Source organism: Haemorhous mexicanus, chromosome 31, assembly GCF_027477595.1.
Source record: "Haemorhous mexicanus isolate bHaeMex1 chromosome 31, bHaeMex1.pri, whole genome shotgun sequence".
Lineage (NCBI taxonomy): Eukaryota > Metazoa > Chordata > Aves > Passeriformes > Fringillidae > Haemorhous > Haemorhous mexicanus.
The window spans coordinates 599,734-619,858 of record NC_082371.1 but is presented as its reverse complement, the minus strand read 5'-3'; the positions used below and the strand labels follow the sequence as shown (position 1 = coordinate 619,858).

The 20,125-nt window shown below is 51.7% G+C and overlaps 1 protein-coding gene across 2 annotated transcripts in view; it reads right to left on the bottom strand.

Moving 5' to 3' along the window:
- The window catches only part of LOC132340336 (Fc receptor-like protein 3), a 377,484-nt gene that overhangs the window by 133,681 nt on the left and 223,678 nt on the right, over positions 1 to 20,125 (bottom strand). The window contains exon 1 of one of the 2 annotated variants that reach the window (XM_059871261.1): positions 16,835 to 16,915. The exons of the other annotated variant lie outside the window; for it this stretch is intronic. Coding sequence (XP_059727244.1) covers positions 16,835 to 16,883 — 49 coding nt within the window. The 5' untranslated portion in view covers positions 16,884 to 16,915. Of the gene's footprint in view, positions 1 to 16,834; positions 16,916 to 20,125 lie in introns of those variants that run through there. 2 annotated transcript variants of the gene reach the window in all.

Below are 20,125 nucleotides of genomic sequence, written 5' to 3'. Positions count from 1 at the left end.
TGGACTACCGCCCACCATACCACAGGGGCTTCACTCGCTTGGCTTGCTAGATGGCAGCACACGTCTCACAGTCATGGATAACTTGAGAAATACTGTCTATGGTTAGATCTACTCCTCGGTCTCGTGCTCACTTATAGATGGCATCTTTACTTTGATGACCTGAGGCGTTGTGGGCTCACCGAGCTAGGAATAACTCTCTTTTGTGTTCTCAATCTAGGTCTATCTTTGACACCTCTATCTTTGCAGCCCGGTCTACTTGCTCATTGTGTTGGTGCTCTTCATTAGCTCTGCTCTTGGGGACATGGGTATTTACATGGCGGACCTTCACAGGTAGCTTCTCTACCTTGGTAGCGATGTCTTTCCACTCATCGGCAGCTTAAATCGGTTTTCTTCTACGTTGCCAGTTAGCTTCTTTCTACCTCTCCAGCCATCCCCACAGAGCATTGGCTACTATCTATGAATCAGTGTAAAGGTAGAGCCTTGGCCACTTCTCTCTCTCAGCAATGTCCAGGGCCAGTTGAATGGCTTTGAGCTCTGCAAGTTGGCTTGATCCACCTTTTCCTTCGGTAGCTTGAGCAACTTGCCGTGTGGGGCTCCATACGGTTGCTTTCCACTTTTGTTTTATTCTCATAATGCGACAAGAACTGTCAGTGAAAAGAGCGTAGCGCGTTTCTTCTACTGGCAGTTCATTGTATGGTGGAGCTTCTTCAGCATATGTCACTTCTTCTTCTTCATCAGCAAGACTAAAGTTTTCACCTTCCGGCCAGTTTGTAATTATTTCCAGAATCCCAGGGCGATTCAGTTTTTTAATACGGGTGCGCTGTGTGATCAGAGCGATCTATTTGCTTCATGTGGCACTGGTGGCATGGTGCATAGAGGGAACCTTTGCTTTGAACATCCACCCCAGTACTGGCAGTCGGGGTGCTAGGAGGAGTTCTGCTTCAGTGCTTATTACTTCTGAGGCAGCTTGGACTCCTTCATAGGCTGCTAAAATTTCTTTTTCTGTTGGGGTATAGTTGGCTTCAGACCCTCTGTAGCTTCGACTCTAAAATCTAAGTGGTCGGCCTCGAGTCTCCCCAGGCACCTTCTGCCAAAGGCTCCAGGACAAGTCATGGTTTTTGGCTGCAGAGTAGAGCACATTCTTCACCTCTGGTCCTGTCCTGACTGGGCCAAGGGCAACTGCATGAGTGATTTCCTGCTTGATCTGGGTGAAGGATTGTTGCTGCTCAGGGCCCCAGTGGAACTTGTTCTTCTTACGGGTAACCAGGTAGAGAGGGCTCACAATCTGACTGTACTCAGGAATGTGCATTCTCTAAAAGCCTATGGCACCTAGGAAGGCTTGTGTTTCTTTCTTGCTGGATGGTGGAGACATTGCTGTGATCTTGTTGATGACATCAGTGGGAATCTAACACCGTCTATCTTGCCACTTCACTCTCAGAAACTGGATCTCTTGAGCAGGTCCCTTGACTTTGTTCTTTTTGATGGCGAAGCCAGCTTTCAGGAGAATCTGGATAATTTCTCTTCTTTTCTCAAACACTTCTGCTGCCGTCTTCCCTCATACAATGATGTCATCAATGTATTGCAGATGTTCTGGAGCTTCACTCTTTTCTAGTACACTCTGGATCAGTCCATGGCAGATGGTGGGACTGTGCTTCCATCCGTGGGGCAGTTGGTTCCAGGTATACTGCACTCCCCTCCAGGTGAAAGCAAACTGAGGCCTGCAGTCTGCTGCCAGAGGAATGGAGAAAAATGCATTGGCAATGTCAATAGTGGCGTACCACTTTGCTGCTTTGGACTCTAGCTCATATTGGAGTTCCAGCATGTCTGGCACAGCAGCGCTCAGTGGTGGAGTCACTTCATTCAATGCACGGTAGTCCACAGTCAATCTCCATTCTCCCTCAGATTTACGCACAGGGCAGATGGGGCTGTTGAAGGGTGAGTGGGTCTTGCTGACCACCCTTGGCTCTCCAGCTCATGGATCATTTTGTGAATGAGGATCACGGCATCTCGATTCGTCCGATACTGCCGGAGGTGCACTATCGAGGTGGCAATTGGCACCTGTTGCTCTTCCACCTTCAGAAGTCCTACTGCAGATGGGTTTTCTGACAGTCCAGGCAAGGTGCTCAATTGCTTGACGCCCTCTGTCTCTACAGCAGCTATTCCAAATGCCTATCTGAATTCCTTTGGGTACTTGAAATACTTACTTTGGAGGAAGTCTATGCCTAAAATGCATGGGGCCTCTGGGCCAGTCACAATAGGGTGTTTCTTCCACTCGTTTCTAGTCAGGCTCACCTCAGCTTCCACCAAAGTGAAATCTTGGGATCTCCCTGTCACACCGGCAATAGAAACAGACTCTGTCCCCACATGTCTCGATGGGATTAATGTACATTGCGCACCAGTGTCGACCAAAGCTTTGTATTCTTGTGGTTTAGATGTGCCAAGCCAATGAATTTACACAGTCCAAAAAACACGGTTTTCTCTAGCCTCTACTTGGCTAGAGGCAGGGCCCCTCTAAGCCTGGTTATCCTTCTTTCCCTGGACATATGTCTTGGAGGTTCCTTCAAGGGCATCAAAAATATTGTCATTATCATCATATATGACAGTTCAGTTACTGGCTACTGGAGCTGCTTCCTTTTTGGAACTTCCTCTCTGAGTCTTCAGTTCACGCACCCGTTGTACCAGAGCAGCAGTGGGTTTTCCATCCTATCTCTTCATGTTTTCTCTACAATCACGCAGGAAGAACTACAGCTCAGCTAATGGGGTGTACCTTCTCTCTCTGTCTGGGGAGCGTCTGCATTGGGCACCAGAACCTCTGATCTGTACTGCTGAGATTTGAAGAAGGTCTTCTTTAATCTCTTCTCTGAGCTTCTTGTGATTCTCCTCTATCTTATCCTCTAACTTTTGCAGACGTATTTCCACTGCTGCGATTCTGGCATGTGTCGGGTCATGCACAGCGTCTGCATATGCTCGGAGTTTCTTTGCCATATCCAGCACGGTCTCCTCACCATCATCTCGCTTCATTGTTGCTAGAGCAGAAGCATATTCATGTGGCCCGAGTCATACAAGTTTTCTCCACATTACAGATGTGCATGGTACCAAGTCTGGGTTTACAGTGTTTACATCACCTGAGAAGACAATCTCTGCCACTGCCATTTCCCTCAAGCGTTGGATCCCTTGCTCTATGGTCTTCCACTGTGTTTGCTGCATATAGAGATCGTCTGCACACAGGTATCTTTGTGCAACACTTCCCAGGACCCGTGCCCATAGGCTGTGAGGGTTAGCTCCCCTCATCATTCCTTGGTCAATGACAGGATCATGTGACAGGGATCCCAAATTCCTGGCTTCACTACTATCCAAAACTGTAGCCTCACCTGCAGCATCTCAGAGACGGACTAACCAACTAATTATGGATTCATCAGGCTGCCGGGTATAATCCTTCTTTAGGCCACGAAGGTCTTTCAGGGAATAGGACTCAATATTGGCTTCTGAGGCTGTGTCAGTTTCAATAACTTTGGGCTTTTTATCAGTAGCTGGTGGTGAGGGTCCTTCCCCTGGATCATCATCGTCAGTCACTGGCCGATTGGTTTTGCTCAGGTGCTTCTTTCTTGCAGCAACTGCCAGTGGCTTAGGCTTACTGTCTGGTTCAGCTCCAGCCTGAGCAGCTGGAGTGTTGGCTGCCTCCTGAGTGATTGTAGTAGCTGCTGCTTTATCTCCTTGCCTGCCTGCTTCTGTCTGCTGTTCTTTAGTATCTAGCAGGGTGCGATAAGTGTAGGCCAGGGCCCAGCTTATTGCAATGAGACTTTTTTCCTTAGAGTCACCATGGCATTTCTCTTTCAGGTATTTTCCCACCTCAGCTGGGTTCTGAATTTGTTCACATGGAAAATCCCAGTCTACAGGATCAGAAAATTCTTTCAGGGTTTGGCCCATATTTTCCTGTTCTCCACACTACTCATCATTTTTCATGCCTGAGTCTACTTCTGGGTCGGGGGTCTTGTCAGCTCCTCTGGACATCTCAGCCTTCATTCTAGAGAAGCTGCAGACTATATAGAGGAAGCTTACCACATTAAATGCCAGAAACATGATCTCCTTACTATTCAGGGGAAACTGAACATTCTCCAAAAGTGACATAACAGATTCAGAGGAGAAGAAGGAAAGGAAAGGCTGGAAAGTCTCATTCTCTGCTCCTCCTCTAACAAACTGGGTGCAATTACTAATAAATTCCCAAAACATACTGCCGGAACTAGGACATGGGGTAGGACGAAGAAACCATAAACCATACATATTGTAAGCAGACTCCAGTAACTTTGTAAATGCCCTATAAATCATTATCACCAAGGCCAGCAAAATAGCTATTCCAATCCGTGCCCCTGTACTGTGAAAATTACGTCTTAGGGACAATAATCCAAGTGACCAGAAAGGTATTGAAACCTCAAAAAGGCTTATAGACCAGAACCACATGAAGGCCTCCACCCCAAGAGACATTATGAAATCAAGCAACATGGCTACTTACTGCTTTAACTCACTACAGAGCAACCACAACCAACATGCAATCAATAATGCTTTTTTCCACTTTCTCGAGTCACGCGTTGGGCGCCAATTGATGTGTTTGTCTTGGTTCAGGGCAAATTTGGGAGAGAACCCTCAAAGGGGCCCCCCTAGGAAATCGGATTTTACCACCCCTTCCTCAACTGGTCTAGGAGAAAATACTTCCTTGGAGAAAAGTGGATAAAAACTGTTTATTAAACAAGAAAACTTAATATTAAACAATAAAACCCCTTGCTGCTCTAAAGGAGATGACAAACCCAGAAAGTCCCCTCCCCAGATTCCAGTTCAGCTCACTCAGTCCCTTATCAGTCCCTCCGGTGCCGGAAATGCCGTGGCCCAGGCCTGGCCCGGCCCACCGATGCAAGCTGCTGGTGCTCTTATGGTTGTTCAGTCTAGAGCAGGCGTGAACAGGTCCAGAGAAAGGGGAAAAAAAAAAAAAAAAGCACAGTCCAGGGAACTTCTTTGCCTCAGCTAGCTAAACTAACTAAAAAGCAAGAAAAAAAAGACAGCCCTGTCCTGCCGTCTGTTCATCCACAGAACCACGCAGTCCAGAAGCAGGAATGTGTAGGAGTGAGTTCAGTGTCTGAAAAATAAACTGTGCGCCTCTTCTCCCCACCTCAATCTTTGAAGCAAGTCTTAAAGGTGCAAAACTTACTATTCAGCATAAACTGAATAAGACGATTGGGGATAAAAGCATCATATAGTCAACCTAGGACACTTAGTTAGCCTTCTGATGAAATTCTTTCTTCTATTCTTTTAGTACAGTTTTAATATAATATGTATCATAAAATAATAAATCAAGCCTTCTGAAACATAGAGTCAACTTTCTCATCTCTTCCCTCATCCTGGGACCCCTGCAATCACTGTCACAGACCCCCACATTGTGGGCACTGAGCGGCCAGGGGGTGACTACAGGGGAAGACAGGGACACTTTAGCCATGGGTGTCACCCCACTCAGTTCCCCACAACCGGTGTCACTCACAGGGCCCTCCCATGCCACATCCCTCAGGTAACCAACATGGCCCTGCCAGGATCCCATGGGTGACAGCGAGACCCCAGTGACATCTATGAGAATGTGCTGTGACACTGGGGGCACTGAGGGTCCCTGCCCGAGGGCACCCCCCCTGTGTCCCCTCCACCTCAGCGCCTGTGGGTGTCCACCATGCCTAGGGTGGTGGCAACAAGTGGAGGGTCCCATGTGGCGCTGCCAAGAGCTCCCCATTCCAGTGCTCCCAGTACCCCCAGGGACTCCCCATTCCCTCCCCCAGCGCCAGGGGCACAGGACCTTTGTCCCTCTTATTAGACCAAAACTGCAGCTTTTTGATAAAACCGGGAGAAATGGTTTTTGTTTGCTCAGCTCTATCTGGTAAGCCTGGGAAGGAGGAGGGTCCTGGTCAGGTTGTTGAGCAGATTGTTGTGGGATTTGCAGGATTTTTGGGTCTCCCTCAGTCTCTTGGGAAACAAAATGATCAGTTGTTGCATTTCCAAACTGGTTCCCTTGCAGCTGCCCCGCAGAGGGGAAGGAGCTGCTGCTCCCTGTTTGTCTCCTCTCGAAGACACCTGGCCACGGGCTCGGGGATCTTCCGCAGTGCAACCCCGTTGCCTCGGGAATGGATCCAGCAGCTGCCGAGTCCCTTGAGCCCACCCCAGCTCAACCAATCCCCACCCCAGCCCTGCCCTGTACCCCTGCATGCTGCCCCCGGTGCCCAAAGCCCCACCAGGTGCTCCCCGAGCAGCATCTGAGCCCCGGAGCTGCTGCAGAGCCTTGACCGGGCCCAGCCCTGGGGCAGGCAGGGGCCCTGGGAAGTGCCAGGAGGGCAAAGGGGACCAGGGACACAAAGGAAGGAGCCCCTGGCATTGCGGGAGCGGAGTCCCAGCCTCAGGTCACTGTCGCGGGCTTCAGCTGCCATCGCACTGTGTTTTGCGGAGAAAATCAAAAACTCCACAACTTTGTAGAAGTTGTAAAGCCGGTATGTTTATTGCAGCACTGGACGCATGCGGGGATTACTCCCCTTAAAAGGCATGCGTACCTCTGGGATCTTCAGGTCCTCTTTTATCTTTCCCCTCAAATACATATGCATACAATTTCACAATAGGTTCATACATATTCATTTTACAGACTTCTCGTGATGTTTAGCGCTAGTTCTTTTGTTATCAGAAAGAATTCCTACGCCAAGTTGACCTGTCTCCCCCCCCTTATCTCTGCTCTTCACTGAATCAATTTTTCTGAGTTCAGACTAAACAGCTAAGATTCCAAGGCTTAACTAAAAGATGTACATTTAACTTAAATCAAAATGGATTTCTACCCTGGAACCTGGAAAATTTCTACTTTGTCTCAATTGCCAGGGCTGGGACTGTCCCGGGCTGTGGGGACTGACAGTAACCATGCATCCCGAGCGGCTGTGACAGCGTGTCCGAGGCAACTGCCGCCCTGCGTTGGGAGCAGCTGTTGCCATGGCAACAGGACCAACAGCTCTCGGCACCCGCGGGTGTCCTGGAACAGGCTGGGGGGATCGGGGAGGGGCTGGGGTTGCCCAGTGCTAGGAAGGGCAAATCCAAGGGAAGGCAGAGATGGAATTGCGGCAGCTGAGAGGCGCCCAAGGCTGCGAGAGGAGCAGCCCTGCAGGGAGCAAGGAGGGGCACAAAGGGCTCTGGAGATTCCCCCACAGCATGTGGTGTTCTAGATAAGTAATATAATAGTTGGTTCTTGAAATAAACAGGGCAGGAGATATCTCTCCTTTTTTGATGCCTTTATTAAAAGCAATCAGCTCACGGTTGGGAGGCCCGATGGATCCGTGGGTTCGCCATCACAGCTCCCTGGAATGACTCAGAGGAGGAGGCAAATGCAGCTTTGTCCACCAGGGGGCAGAGCTGGGTGGTCCAGCCTCACGAGAGCAGGCGGGGGTATACACCCCCGCGATCCCGATTTTGAGTTGGCAGTCTCGGGTCCTGGCTCCAACCAACATCTTAAGTTGTGGTGAGAGACCATTAAGGTTTTCAGAATCTCTGCTTGCTTCTCACCTCACCCCTGATGTCTAGAGACCACTTTGATCTCTAAATTCGCTATTGGCTTGCTGGTTTAGGGGTTTATTAATTGTGTTTGGAATGGGGGCTTGCCCCATTGTATTTTGGCTCTAAACTTATCTGCATATCCACTCCTGGTCCCCTCCCCTCTACCATCTGGGGGGAGGATGCCATCCTCCCACCTGGCCACAAGCAGGGTGATGCTGATACAATAGAGTGAATTCTCAACCATAGATGGCTAACGAGTGATTACAACAAGCAGCTAACAAAAGCACTCCTCTGCCAGAACTGGTTAAACTTGTAATTCTACAACTTTTTGGAGAAAAAAAAAATGGGTAGCCCTTTTTTTGTTCATAACAGTTCTCACAATTAAGAGATATATATTATGCAGAATGTTATTGCAATATGTCATCCCACAGTCCTCTTTCCCTTCCAGTTGTAACAGCCTTAGTAGTCAGGACATTCAGAGAAAGCCAGCTTGTTACGAGGAGGCAAAGCATAGCAACACCAATGAAGATGTAAAAAGTAATCTCCACCAACAGACAGCAGAAGAAGAGTTGATTGACAAAACTTTGGGGGGGCCTAAGGATATAAAGGATGTAAAAAGATATATCTTGGATATAAAAGATATAAGAGGCAGAGCAGCCATATTTTAGAGGAGCACAGGGCTGGTAGTCACAGGGACTCTCAGCTCTTTTTACTTATTCATGCTTTTGTTGTAATTTTGTTAAGGTTTAATAAATATTTGAAATTTTAAAAATCAGCAGTCATTTCTCTCACCTTGGAAACCCAAACAATTTTCCCTCCCAGGGAGCCTTTTCCCTGGCCTATTTGGAGCCAGGCTGCAGCTGCCCAGCCCCTGTTGCTTCTCCTCCACTCCCCCAAGGTTTCTTTGCTACACTGTAGTCCCCACACCCCCTGACCTCGTAGAACACCCAGTGTCTCCTGCTACAGCCGCAGAGTTTATGATATGTTATGAGTAGAAAAGTTACCCATTTTTTTAAAGGTTTCAGAGTTCACGGGTTGGGCCAGTTGCTGCCAGGGTGGAGTTCTAACTGTTTGTTGTTGATAGTTTCATAGTGATAGTTGTAATCACCTGTTAATAGTTGCTTCTTAACTAGTTGTTTGTCAGAACTCAGGTCATCCCTCTGGAAGTCTAGAATTACCAGGACCTTTGCCAGGGGGTTCAGAGACCCTGGCACACAGTCCAGAACACCAGTGGGTTCGATTATGATCCATGGAGCAAATTGCCAGCTTTGTATGAAGACCTGAAAGCCACAGCAGTTTAAGTAGTGTAATAATAAAATTAGCACTGGGTGAAAATGTAGATGTTGGGATTTTTAGAATAGGGGTTTTGGGTTCAAGATGGAGGGACTTGGGCGTGTCTAGCCTTTCTTCTTCTTCTGTACCTCAATCTTCAGTGGTGATGTTGGCACTTTTAGATTGGTTTAGAGTAGGAAGTCACTGTCTAAACATAGGTGATAGGTATGGGAAAGTAATTGTAAACATGTTATACGTAGTTTTTAGTATAAGGAGATAACACTGCCCCGGGGGCAAGGCAGAGTGCCTGGAACTGTCCTGCTGGATGGACCTTGGCAGGGCAGGAGGAAAAATTTTAGAGATAAGATACAATAAACAATTCTGAGACTGAAAACCGATGAGCTTTGATTCATCCTTTGAACGCATGGGCCGAAGCAGAGACTTTTCATGCATCTTGGGGTCGCAGAGCCCTGCGCTCATCCAAGAGTTGTTGATGGTTGAGAATTCCCCTTTTTTGTTGAGTACCACCTGGCTGCTGCCTGGAGGATGGCACCCCCTCTGGGACGGTGAAGAGAAATGGACGATGGGACTGGCATGAAAATGAGGAAACCCTTCACCAAACATAGCAAAACTCCCTAAAAACAATGAGCCAACATGGAATTAAGAGATTGAAGTGATGTCTAGACATGAGGAATGGAATCCAGTGTCTGCTGAGACCCTTTTTACCTGTCACCCTAACCTAAAAAGACGTTGGCTAGAAAGAGGACCCCAAATGCCAAACCAAAAAGCTGAGAATCTCCTGCTGCTCTCGTGAGGACAGAAGCCCCAGCTCTGCCTGCTGACCAGCAGACAAAGCTGCATTTTTCCTCCTCCTCCATGCCACTCTTGGAAGCAGCGGCGGTGTGAGCGCGACCCGTTGATTCTTCCCACCTGAGCTGATTTTTTATTAAGGCATTAAAAAGAACAAAGATCTCTTGCCCTATTTATTTCATGATACATCTCATCTACCACTCTGGGACTTTGCTCATCCCTGCATTCTCGGCTTGCTACTCTGAGGTTCCTCCTGCAGCTCCTTTAGCTTTCAGAAGGGCACTGGGATCGGCTCCCCCTGTGAGTTTGTAAAGGAAGCCTTTTCCCCATCCATTTCCTCTGGCTGCGTCTGCCATTGCCCCATGGAGGGACATGGCTGAAGCTTGAACAGCTGTGGGGGAGCAGCGCTGGCTGTGCCTGGAACTGCACTGAAGGGGAAAGTGCCTTTGGCCAAGAGGCAGCTGGGACTGGGTTTGTGGTTCTGTTTGTTGTTGCTGCCATTGTTGTTGTTTGCCTGTCTTGTCATATATATTCCAGTAAAGACCTGTTATTCCTTTTCTCATATATTTGCCTGAAAGCCCCATAATTTCAAAGTTTCAATACTTTGGAAGGAAGGGGGCCATATTTTCCATTCCAAGGCAGGTTCCTGCCTTCCTTTGCAGACACCTTTAAAGCAGGATACCATCCCTTTGGCAGCAGGGGACAGGGCACAATTTCCTTGACCTGGAGGGTTGTCCAGAGTTCCTGGAACTGATTGGAACCTCAGTCTCACCCAGTGCCATGGACTCATTCCTAGAAAAATGGAAGGCTCTAGAGCACCCACAGGCCTTGATGACATCCTCCTGTGGAGAAAAAGGCAGAGAAGGGGTTTGAGACAGGGGACAAGAGAATCCTGAGCTTCCTGGTGGTCACTTTGGCCATCAGAGCAACCAGGGCCCTGCCAGGGTCCTCTGGTGGAGGAAACGTGCTGGGGGCAGCATCTGGGGTTTGTTCCTTGTTGGGTGCTTTCCCTGGAAATCGTTCCTTTTGTGATCCTTTGGATCCCGAACCTTGTTGCTGTTGGTTATATTCTCTCTTGTTGCTGTTTCAGGAAATTGCTCTTCTCTCAGCCCTTTGGGATCTTTGTGTCTCCACAGGGAGGGGGAAGGGCAGCAGCCCCTGGTTTTTATTGGCAGCCAGAACTGGAGAAACCCATTACTAAAGTACGGCAAAGCGGAACAAACACCTTTTCTTCCAGTTTAACTAAAAAGCTGCATTTTGGTGCCACTAACAGGCAAATGAGTCCCGTGTTCCCCTGGCACTGTCAGGTGAGGAACCATGGGTGCACTGGGAGTGATGAGAGTGGGATTGCAGAGCCACTGGGAGTACAGGAGTAGTGGGAGATAGAATTGGAAACACCTGGATATACTGGGAGCAATGCAGAGACACTGGGAGGGGAAATAGGGAGCCCCTGTTTGTACAGAATGGGGAAGTCTCTGAGGGTACTGGGAGCATTTGGATGTGGAATGGGGAAGAACTCATGGTAGTGGGAGGTGGGTGGGGAAGCCCTTGGGGCTTTTGAGGCATGGGGAGCTCTGGGTGCCCTGTGCAGCCTCACACATGACCCTGACTTGCGACCACCTACCCATGAATGTTGGGCACCCACAGGAGCAGTGGGGGGACACACATCTGTGGCTGCCCATGGGTGGGGTCCTCCACTACCCCCCAGTTCCCCCAGAGCCCCCCAGTGCCTAGCCATGTCCCAAGTGTCACAGCACATTCCCATAGATGTCACCAGGTTCCTGCGGTCACCCCTGGGGTTGCCGCAGCTCCTTGTAGGTCTCCTGGGGATCCTGGGGTGTAGTGGCACAGGGAGACACTGCGAGAGACACAGGCTGTGGGATCTGGGTGGGGTTAGACTCGTGGGTGACGTGCCCCTCTGCATGTGTCCAACACCGAACTCATTCCCCGGTCTGCTTGGTGGTTCACAACGTGAGTACACACCACCTCCCCCTCCTCTTGGGGGGCCAGGGGATCCGGGGGACACTGAGGGAATAAAGGGGATGTGTGGAAGGGAATGGGAGGTCTTGGGGGATGGGGTAAAAGGGGAAAGTGTGGTTTGAGCCCCCCACTCACCTTTCCTACTGTTTCCTGGCAGCCGCAATGGAAAGAGGGGAGGGATAACACTGGAGTCCAAGTGCCCTGACCCCTCTTAGGATTCCTGAGGTCCCCCTGGAACCATCAATTTCTCCCAGGAACCCCAAGCATCCTTTGATGCGCCCAAGAACCCCTGAACCACCCCAGTGCTCTGGACCCACTAAGCCCCCAGAAGCCCAAGACTGGCAGGGAGTGGGACTCTCCAAATTCTCCCAGAATCACTGCAAGAACCCCCCACATCCCTGCAAGACCCCCCAACACCACCCAAAATCCTTAAGGACCCTGAGCAAAGGTCCTGAGCGCTCAGCGCTGCCAAAGTCAGGGGCTGTGGGTGCCACCCCATCACCCCACATTCTACGTGGCCTCCCACCTCCCCAGCACCACCGTTGTCCCTCTTGTCACCCACTCATGATGTTCCATTGGTGCCAGCCCTCAGCTATACCCATAAGCAGAACCAGGAAGAGGAGGGACCTGGCAACTCCTGTGACCACTGCTGGGGACAGAAGGGACACGTCAGGGTCACCTGTCACTCTGGGGGTCCTGCAATCCCAATGACCCTGTGTGACCCCACCTGTGTTCTTGTGTCCCTGGGGTGTCACCTCCAGTGACAGGTCAGGGCTGAATGCCTGGCACACACGGTGCCTTTCCAGCTGGTTGGTGGCTACGCACTGGTAGGTGCCTGAATGTCCCACATTGATATCCATAAGCTCCAGGAGCGGACCCTGGTCCACCTCCTGCCCATCATGCAGCCAGGTGAAGGTGGCAGGGGCTGAGCCCACCTGCACCGAGCAGCGCAGGGTCACAGGGTCACCTGTGCGCACCTGGTGTTACAGGGTATTCTGGTTTGAAAACAAAACCAGTGAGAGACTCCAAGGCAGAAATACAATTGATAGGAAAAGGGAAAAAAAAAAAAAAACAACAAATACATGCAATAATACAAAAGAAAAACCACTGAGAGTCTGAATACAACCTGACACCCTGTTGGTCAGGGTGTTGGTAACAGTCCAGTTGGATTGGTGGCTGCAGTACTTCTGGAGTGGTAGATGTGGCTCTGTTGGAGCAGTGATCCTGTAGAAGGGTGTAGTCTTCCTCTGAATATCCAGTGGAAAAGCTGTTCCTCTGGGATTTCGCTGGAAAGACTGCTTGTTCTGTCCCAAAACCCAGATTATATCCAGGTGGGGATTCTTTGCTCCTCCCCCCTGGGTGGAGCATCTCATAATGGGGTGTTATCATTCTATGAGTCATGCAGGTGGTCCATTAAACAGAAGTGGCTCCCAGAGGGAGTTATCTTTGAGTCATGCAGCAAGGCATTGGTGGGCCCATTAACAGGAGATAAGGAAAAACAGTGCCCCTCCTGGTTTCAGCAGCTCTTGATGATGGGAATAGAATACATCTTTTTATTGTAACCTAGGACACAGAGGACCAGGGCTGATGGTGGCATTTACTACAGGCAGTGCGAGGGCGGAGATGGGGCTGAGGCTGGAGGGAGGAGCTGGCACCTAGTGTTCGGTAGGGGTATGGGGAAGGGGTGGAGAAGCTATGGGAGGCTGTGGGTGAAGGACACCCAGAAAAAGTGTGTCCTGCTCCCACAGAACTGTGTCCTGTGGTGGTGGTGGCCATTACTTAAAGTGGGATGCCATGGGTGGGGTGAGGGTGGGATGGCTGCTATGGGAGATGCTGTGGGTCCTGCACACATGATGGTGACATTCAGGGGGACGCTCTTGGCCATGCTGTCCCCATCACTTGTCCAGCAATGATAGTGGCCGCTGTCCTCATCCCCAATGTGGGGACTGGTGCCCAACGGTGCCCCCAAGCCCTCCCGGTGCCAGGAGAAGGACAGGGGACCTGTCCCCATGGCCACCGTGCAGCTCAGCACCAGGCAGTCATCCATTGCCACCTGTCCCCCAGGAGGCTGAGAGCACAGGGACACACCTGAGAGCAGGACCCCTGTGGGGGGATACAACATAATTGGGGGATACAGGGAGGTACAGGGGGCGTTGGGGTAGGAGGGGAGTAAATGGAAGCCCAGTGTGGCACAAGGGACCCCAGGGAGAGCTTTGGTGACCCAGGCCGTGAGAGGGAACAAGAGAATGGACAGAGGGGATTCAGGGAGAGACATGGTGGGCTCAGAGAGGTGTGGGGAGTCCCTAGGGTTGAACGAGGGCACGGGGGAAAGAATGGAGACAATATGGGGGGGCTCTCACGTAGGGCTGGGGGAATTTTTGCTGTGGGCCCTCATTCCCATCCCTGCACTCACTGTGCACAATGGGACAGAGTTGGGTGCTACTCTTCCGCATGGCCCCACCCTCAGATCGCACCTGGCAGCTGTAATTCCCTGAGTGGGAGACCCCCACAGTGGGCACCAGCAGCTGCAGGGACCCCTGTGGGCCCCCCACTACCTGCCCATCCTGGTACAACATGTGCAGGAGGGGCTGCAGGGGGCTGGGGGTGCTGAGGCAGCTGAGATTCAGAGGGACCCCTCAGTGGGCTTGGGGGGGACCCTCCAGCACTGGCATGGGGAAGAGTGCTGGGAAGGAAAAGATGGGACAGTCGTGACCCCCAGCCTGGGGAGGGGCTGTGGAGGTTTTTTGGTATGGGGGTGTTGGGGTGTCCAGCTGTCTGGGTGGCAGCTGTGGGGTTCTCCCCGTGTGCTGTCACTGTCACCAGCACCGACTCCTCCCACCATGGTGATACTCTGGAGCCCACCCAGCCCTCACAGTGATAGTGGCCACTGTGGTGCATCTTCAGGGAGAGGAGGGACAGCTCAGGCCCTCAGAGGGACACACGCAGATACTTCTTATCATGGTAGAAGCGCACCCCGATGACCAACTTGTTCCACCAGACCCGGCTGTGCAGTGTCACTGTGTCCCTGTGTCCCGCTCCAGCATGGCTGGTGCTGGCACCTGCAGTCCCAGCCAGTGTGTGGGACATAGGATGCACTGCTGTGTGCTGGGATGCACTGGGGTGTCCCTGTGTGCAGGGGTTGAGCTCCCATCACATGAGCAGAGTGAGGCCACCCACACAGTTAAGCCCACCTGGAGTCCTGTGGAGGGCACCCACCTCTATAACCGCCTGCACCATCTAAGACTCACAGGGAGGGTGAGCCCACTGCCAGGTCTGTCACACGAGTAGATGCCACTCTCACTGACAGTGAAGTGGTTGCATCCCTCCTGCCCCCAGCACTGCCCATCCTTGTATCAGGTGGTGGCACCTGCGGTCCCCGAGCCCTGGCAGGTCAGTGTCACACAGTCCCACAGCACCGCCGGCCTCCAGGGGGGCTCCACAAGGAGCTGGGTGGTCTGGGCACCTGCGGGTGACAGGGCCGGCGATGGGCTGGGGACAGAGGGGTGGGGCCCATGGCATCCCCCGAGGACTCACCAGCAAGGCTGAAGGTCTGGGCTGGAAGGGAGAAGGGACAGGGCTGGGTGGGGGTGGCATCGTAGGGACAGAGGCACTCGGGGTACAGGGTGTGGGGGCTGTCCCCAAACTGTCCTCATGGGGACAGCAGTTCTTGAGAGAAAATGCATGGGATTGGTTCCCAAAAGCTTTGGCGGGGCTGGGGGACATGACTGTGTCACAGCCACCTGTACACCATATCCGTGTGGGAGAGACACCTTGGGAGCAAGGACACTGAGGCCACCATTGGCTGAGGCCAAGCTTGGGGACACTGTGGACACCCCGGGCATGAGGACACCACGGACACACCCCTTGCTGGCCCAGGTCACCCTGTGAGACTCTGTCTGAAGTTTCTCTCATCTGCCTCACGATCATCATTGGGGACCACTGAAGAAAAGACCCTCATCTGAAATTTCTGGCCCTGTTGGAGAAAGTCCCTTGCCGAGAACTCTAAGACCTGAGAATAGCTCCTGAGCTATTGTTCACATGTGTGTTTGCTGTATGCTACACTGAGCCCGATGAAAGAAGAAGGGGGCACCTTGCCTGTTTTTGCAACAATAGCCTTGGAAATTGTCCTACCTCTCGGCCTGGCTGAACTTCTGAGTTTTGGGTGGTCCCCCACAGAAGACCCCTCACTCTTTTTGCAACTGCCGTGACAGACAGACTGAGATGTAAGAAGCCTCTCCATCAAAGACTGAGACATGAAATCCCTATGAATTCCCATGAAAAGATCTTTCCCCAGTCTTTCCAAGGACTGGGACTGAAACCCCTAACTGAGGGTGAGGTGTGTGGGGGGAGGCAAGGTGATCAAAGCAAGATGGATGTGGCAGGTGCAAGCAGTGGACCAAGAAGACAATGGTTCTTGCCTACTGCTGAGAACATGGACTGTGTGTACCCTTCTCTAAATACCATTCTCTCCCCAAAGACACAATAGACTACCTTTGATTCTGTCTCAAGATTCATCCCCTTCCCCCATCAAAAAAGTGTATAATAAGAGTTCAGATGAACTGCAACTCTGAGATCTGCCCCGGACATGACCTGGTGAACTCCATCAGATGGACATCAAATGACTTCACAGTTTCTACGTTTGGTAGCTATATACCTTCCTTTCTCTTCCTCCCTCTTTTCCTTATTTTTTCACTTTTTCCCCCAATTACTCCTTAACACATTTTGCTGTAGTTGCTCAATGAAGGTGCATTTGTTTTGATAATCATTGCAACCCCCTGTGTCTTGTCAATTTTTGCACCCTGAGATGAGGTAACAAACCATCACGAAACCCATTCGTAAGGACAGATTGTGACACATCCCTACCAGGTCATGATCCCTTCCCCATCATCTCATCCCCATGGCCACATCCTCACAGTTCTTGTCTCCTTCTGTCCCTGTATCCCAGTTCCCTTGTCCCTATCCCAAAAGCTACCGGAGTCCAAAGGTGCCAGTCACCACATTACTGTCCCCACATCCCCATCCCAAAATTCCTGTCCCCAAAGCCACACTACATTAGTCACAGTCCCACGAAGGTCCACTATGGGTAACATGGACTGGCACTGCTGGCATTGGGGACCTTAGGGGACCCTGCAGACCTGCTGTGCCCCCTCCCCACAGGTCTCTGCCTCACCAGGGCCCATCCTGGGGGTGTCAGGCCCATGCCCGGGGCATTCACCCCACAGGAGCAGCGCCACCTTCCCGGCCATCCCGGTGTCCCCAGCCATGTGGACTGGCTGTCACTCACTGCTGTGGCCACTTGGCTTTTGGGTGGAGGCTCTATGGCCAGAGGAAGGAAGCGAGTGTCATGATCTGTCCCTACGGATGGGTTTTGTGGTGGTTAGTAAGGAATCTCAGGGTGCAAAAAAAACCCGACAAGGTACAAGGGGGTTTTGCAGCAATAATCAAAATAAATGCACGTTTATTGAATGACCACAGCAAAATGCGATAGAGGGATTAAGGGAAAGAAAGATAGAGAAAGAGAGAAAAAGGGGAATATAGCTACCAAACGTAGAGATGAAGTCCTTAGGTCCAGTGCAGTTGAGGATCTGCCTGCTATGTTGGGGAGATCTCAGAGATGCAGTCCATTCTGGACCCTAATTATACTGTTCTTGATGACGGGGAAAGGAAATTATTTTGAAACTGATTCTATTGTATAGAAATAATGGTATTTGGAAAAGGGGTACACGCAGTCCACTTTGCAATAAACGAAGGCCATTGTTTTCATGGTCCAGTGCCCGCACCTGCAGTCATCCGTCTTGCTTTGGTCAGCTCGCCTCCCCCCGTGCACCTCCCCCAGGCTGGGGGCTCCAGTCCTTGGAAAGTGTGAGGGAGGCCTTTTCTCACATGGGGATTTCTCGGGGTCTTCTCTGGTGGAGAGGCTTCTGTCATCTCAGCCTGTCTGTCACGGTGGTTACAGATGAACGAGAGGAGTCTTCTGTGGGAGACCACCCAAAAACTCAGGGAGGAAAAGTCCAGCCCAGCCAAGAGGTGGGACAGTTTCCAAGATTATTGTTGTGAAAAGGACACAGTGCCTCCTTCGTCTCATTGAGCTCGGTGTAGCGTGCAGGGGACTGCATCTGTGGAAACAACGACTTAGCAGCACTTTCAGGTCATGAAACCCCCTGGCTTGGCGTGTCTACTGTGGCTAGGAAAGGGACAAAGAGGTCTTCTGAGTGGTCTCTCAATGACAGTTTTGAGGCAGATGAGGGATATTTCGGACAGAGTCTCACAGCGAGGTCATGTCTCATCTTCACGTGTTGGTGGCATCTGGTGGGGGCAGGGTGGAGACATGGTGGGGACACGGTGGGACATCATTTTCCCAGGAGTGGGGATCTCAGGTGAGCTAAGGATAGGAATGGGATTTCCACAGGAATGGCAGTAAAGTGAATGGAGGTTTGGAGCAGACAAATCACAGGGGATTGGGGTCCAAGGGAATGGGGGTCCCAATCATTGGGGATGCTCAAGGATGGGGTTCTCATGGGAATGTGGGTAACAGGGATTTGGGGCATGGGATGGGGGAAGTGAGGAAAAGGAAGGCCTTGTGAGAACTGGGGTAATGGGGAGGGTGTTAGTGGGAATGGCAGTCCCAGGACAGGGATGTCAGGGAAGGGCGGCCTGAAGAACGGGAGTCCAATAGTTGGGTTCCCAGGAGAATGGGGGTCCCAGGGATGAGCAGTGGCTGAGATGGGCAGTGTCTGGCTGGGCCTGTGGGTTGCAGATCCTTCACTGGGTACCTCAGATTTTGGGGTGACCCAGAGCATCCCTCAGGGTGCTCCGTGCTTGGGGGGCTACCCAGAGGGATTACTGGGGGATCTGGGGGGCTGCAGGGCCGTGTCTCCCACCCTTCACAAGGATTATCCCTCTCTTTACTTCTAATTTATCCATATTTTTCTCACTTTCATCCTACCCAGTTCTTGGTTTCCTGATCCCAGGGAGCACCTGAGCAGGCATCACTTTTAGGGGACACTGGGGAGGAGGAAAAAGGGGGTGAGGGGGCTGCTGGGAGGGGTGGGAGGGCTGTAAGGGATGGGGTTGTCTGGCTTTGCCCCCCCCCCCAACCCAAAATTTTCATTTTCTCTTTCCTGCAGCAGAAGGAAGAGGCTGTTTGTGTTCAGGGTCAGATGGGGTGGGGGGATTGTGTCCTGCGGAGTACCTGTGCCAGAGATGGCACATGCTGGGGACCCCTGTCCTGGAGCTCTGCCACCCCACTGTCCCCAGTGCAGCACTGTGGCTTTTGGGGTGCCACAACCTTGTATGTATCCCATCCCTTCTATGCCCCCCTCATTTCCCCTTTGGGAAACCTCCCAGTTGTATTCTGTTATCCCATCCCACAGCCCCCAAAGACCATTCTGGGGGTAAGAAGCCACCAGGGGGGTGACAGTGGGTGGTGACATGGGGTGGTTGTCAGTCAGGGATAGCACAGACCCCCCCCACAGTCTCCCCTAATCACGCCCACCTCATCACACCCTCAGGGTCTCAGCACTGGGAAAGACCAGACAGATGAGACCCCCCCAAATGAAACACTCATGACCTCCCTGACCATCAACCTTGTGTCCAGAGCACCAAAGGAAAATCCTGCCCTCAGTCCCCTAGCACCGGGATAGAAAAATGCAGCTTTATCCCCCTGGAAATGCCTGACCTGTCCCCAAATAGATGCCTCAAAAAGGAAGGAGCTCCCAAATTCCTCCTCCTTGAAGCCAGTGGCCATCCAAGGGTGGGGCTCAGCCATGGCCCAGCCCCACTGCACAGGGATGGCCATTGCCCAGCCCTGCTCTGGTCAGTCCCTGGTGGCAGCCAGGACCTCAGGGTCCCCCCTGCCCCCTTGGTTTTGATTCTGGCAGCTTTAGAGCTGCTGCAGAGGTGAGAATTCTGTGGGGGAAAAAGGCCTGCCTGTGGTTTGCTCAGCTCTGCAAGAAGCACAAACCCCAAAGGGAGCCCAAGCAGTGGCTCTGCGAGGGCCTTTGATGTTTTTCAGAGCAGGGCTGTCTGGAAATCCCCCCTTGCAGGGATAGCTGAGAGGGAACTAGTCCAGAAATGCAGGAATTGATCTTGTGTTCCTCTTGGCAAGGGACTGAGGGAGCCCCAAAAATCCTTCAAATCCCACAACAATCTTCTCAACAACCTGACCGGGACCCTGCACCTTCCTGAGCTGACCAGACAGAACTGAACAAACAAAAACATTTCTCCTGGTTTCACCAAAAAGCTGCATTTTCATTCCAATAAGAGGGACAAGGGTCCTGTGCCCCCTGACACTGGGGGAGGAAATGGGGAGCCCCTGGGGGTACTGGGAGCACTGGGAGCACTGGAACGGGGAGCTCTGGTCAGCCCCACATGGGAGCCCCCACTTATGGCCACCCCCCCCCGAGTATGGTGGGCAACCACAGGACCCAGGGGGGACACACAGGGGGTGTTGTCAGGCATGGAGTCCCAGTGCCCCCAGTGCCCCCAGTACCCCCCAATGCCTCCG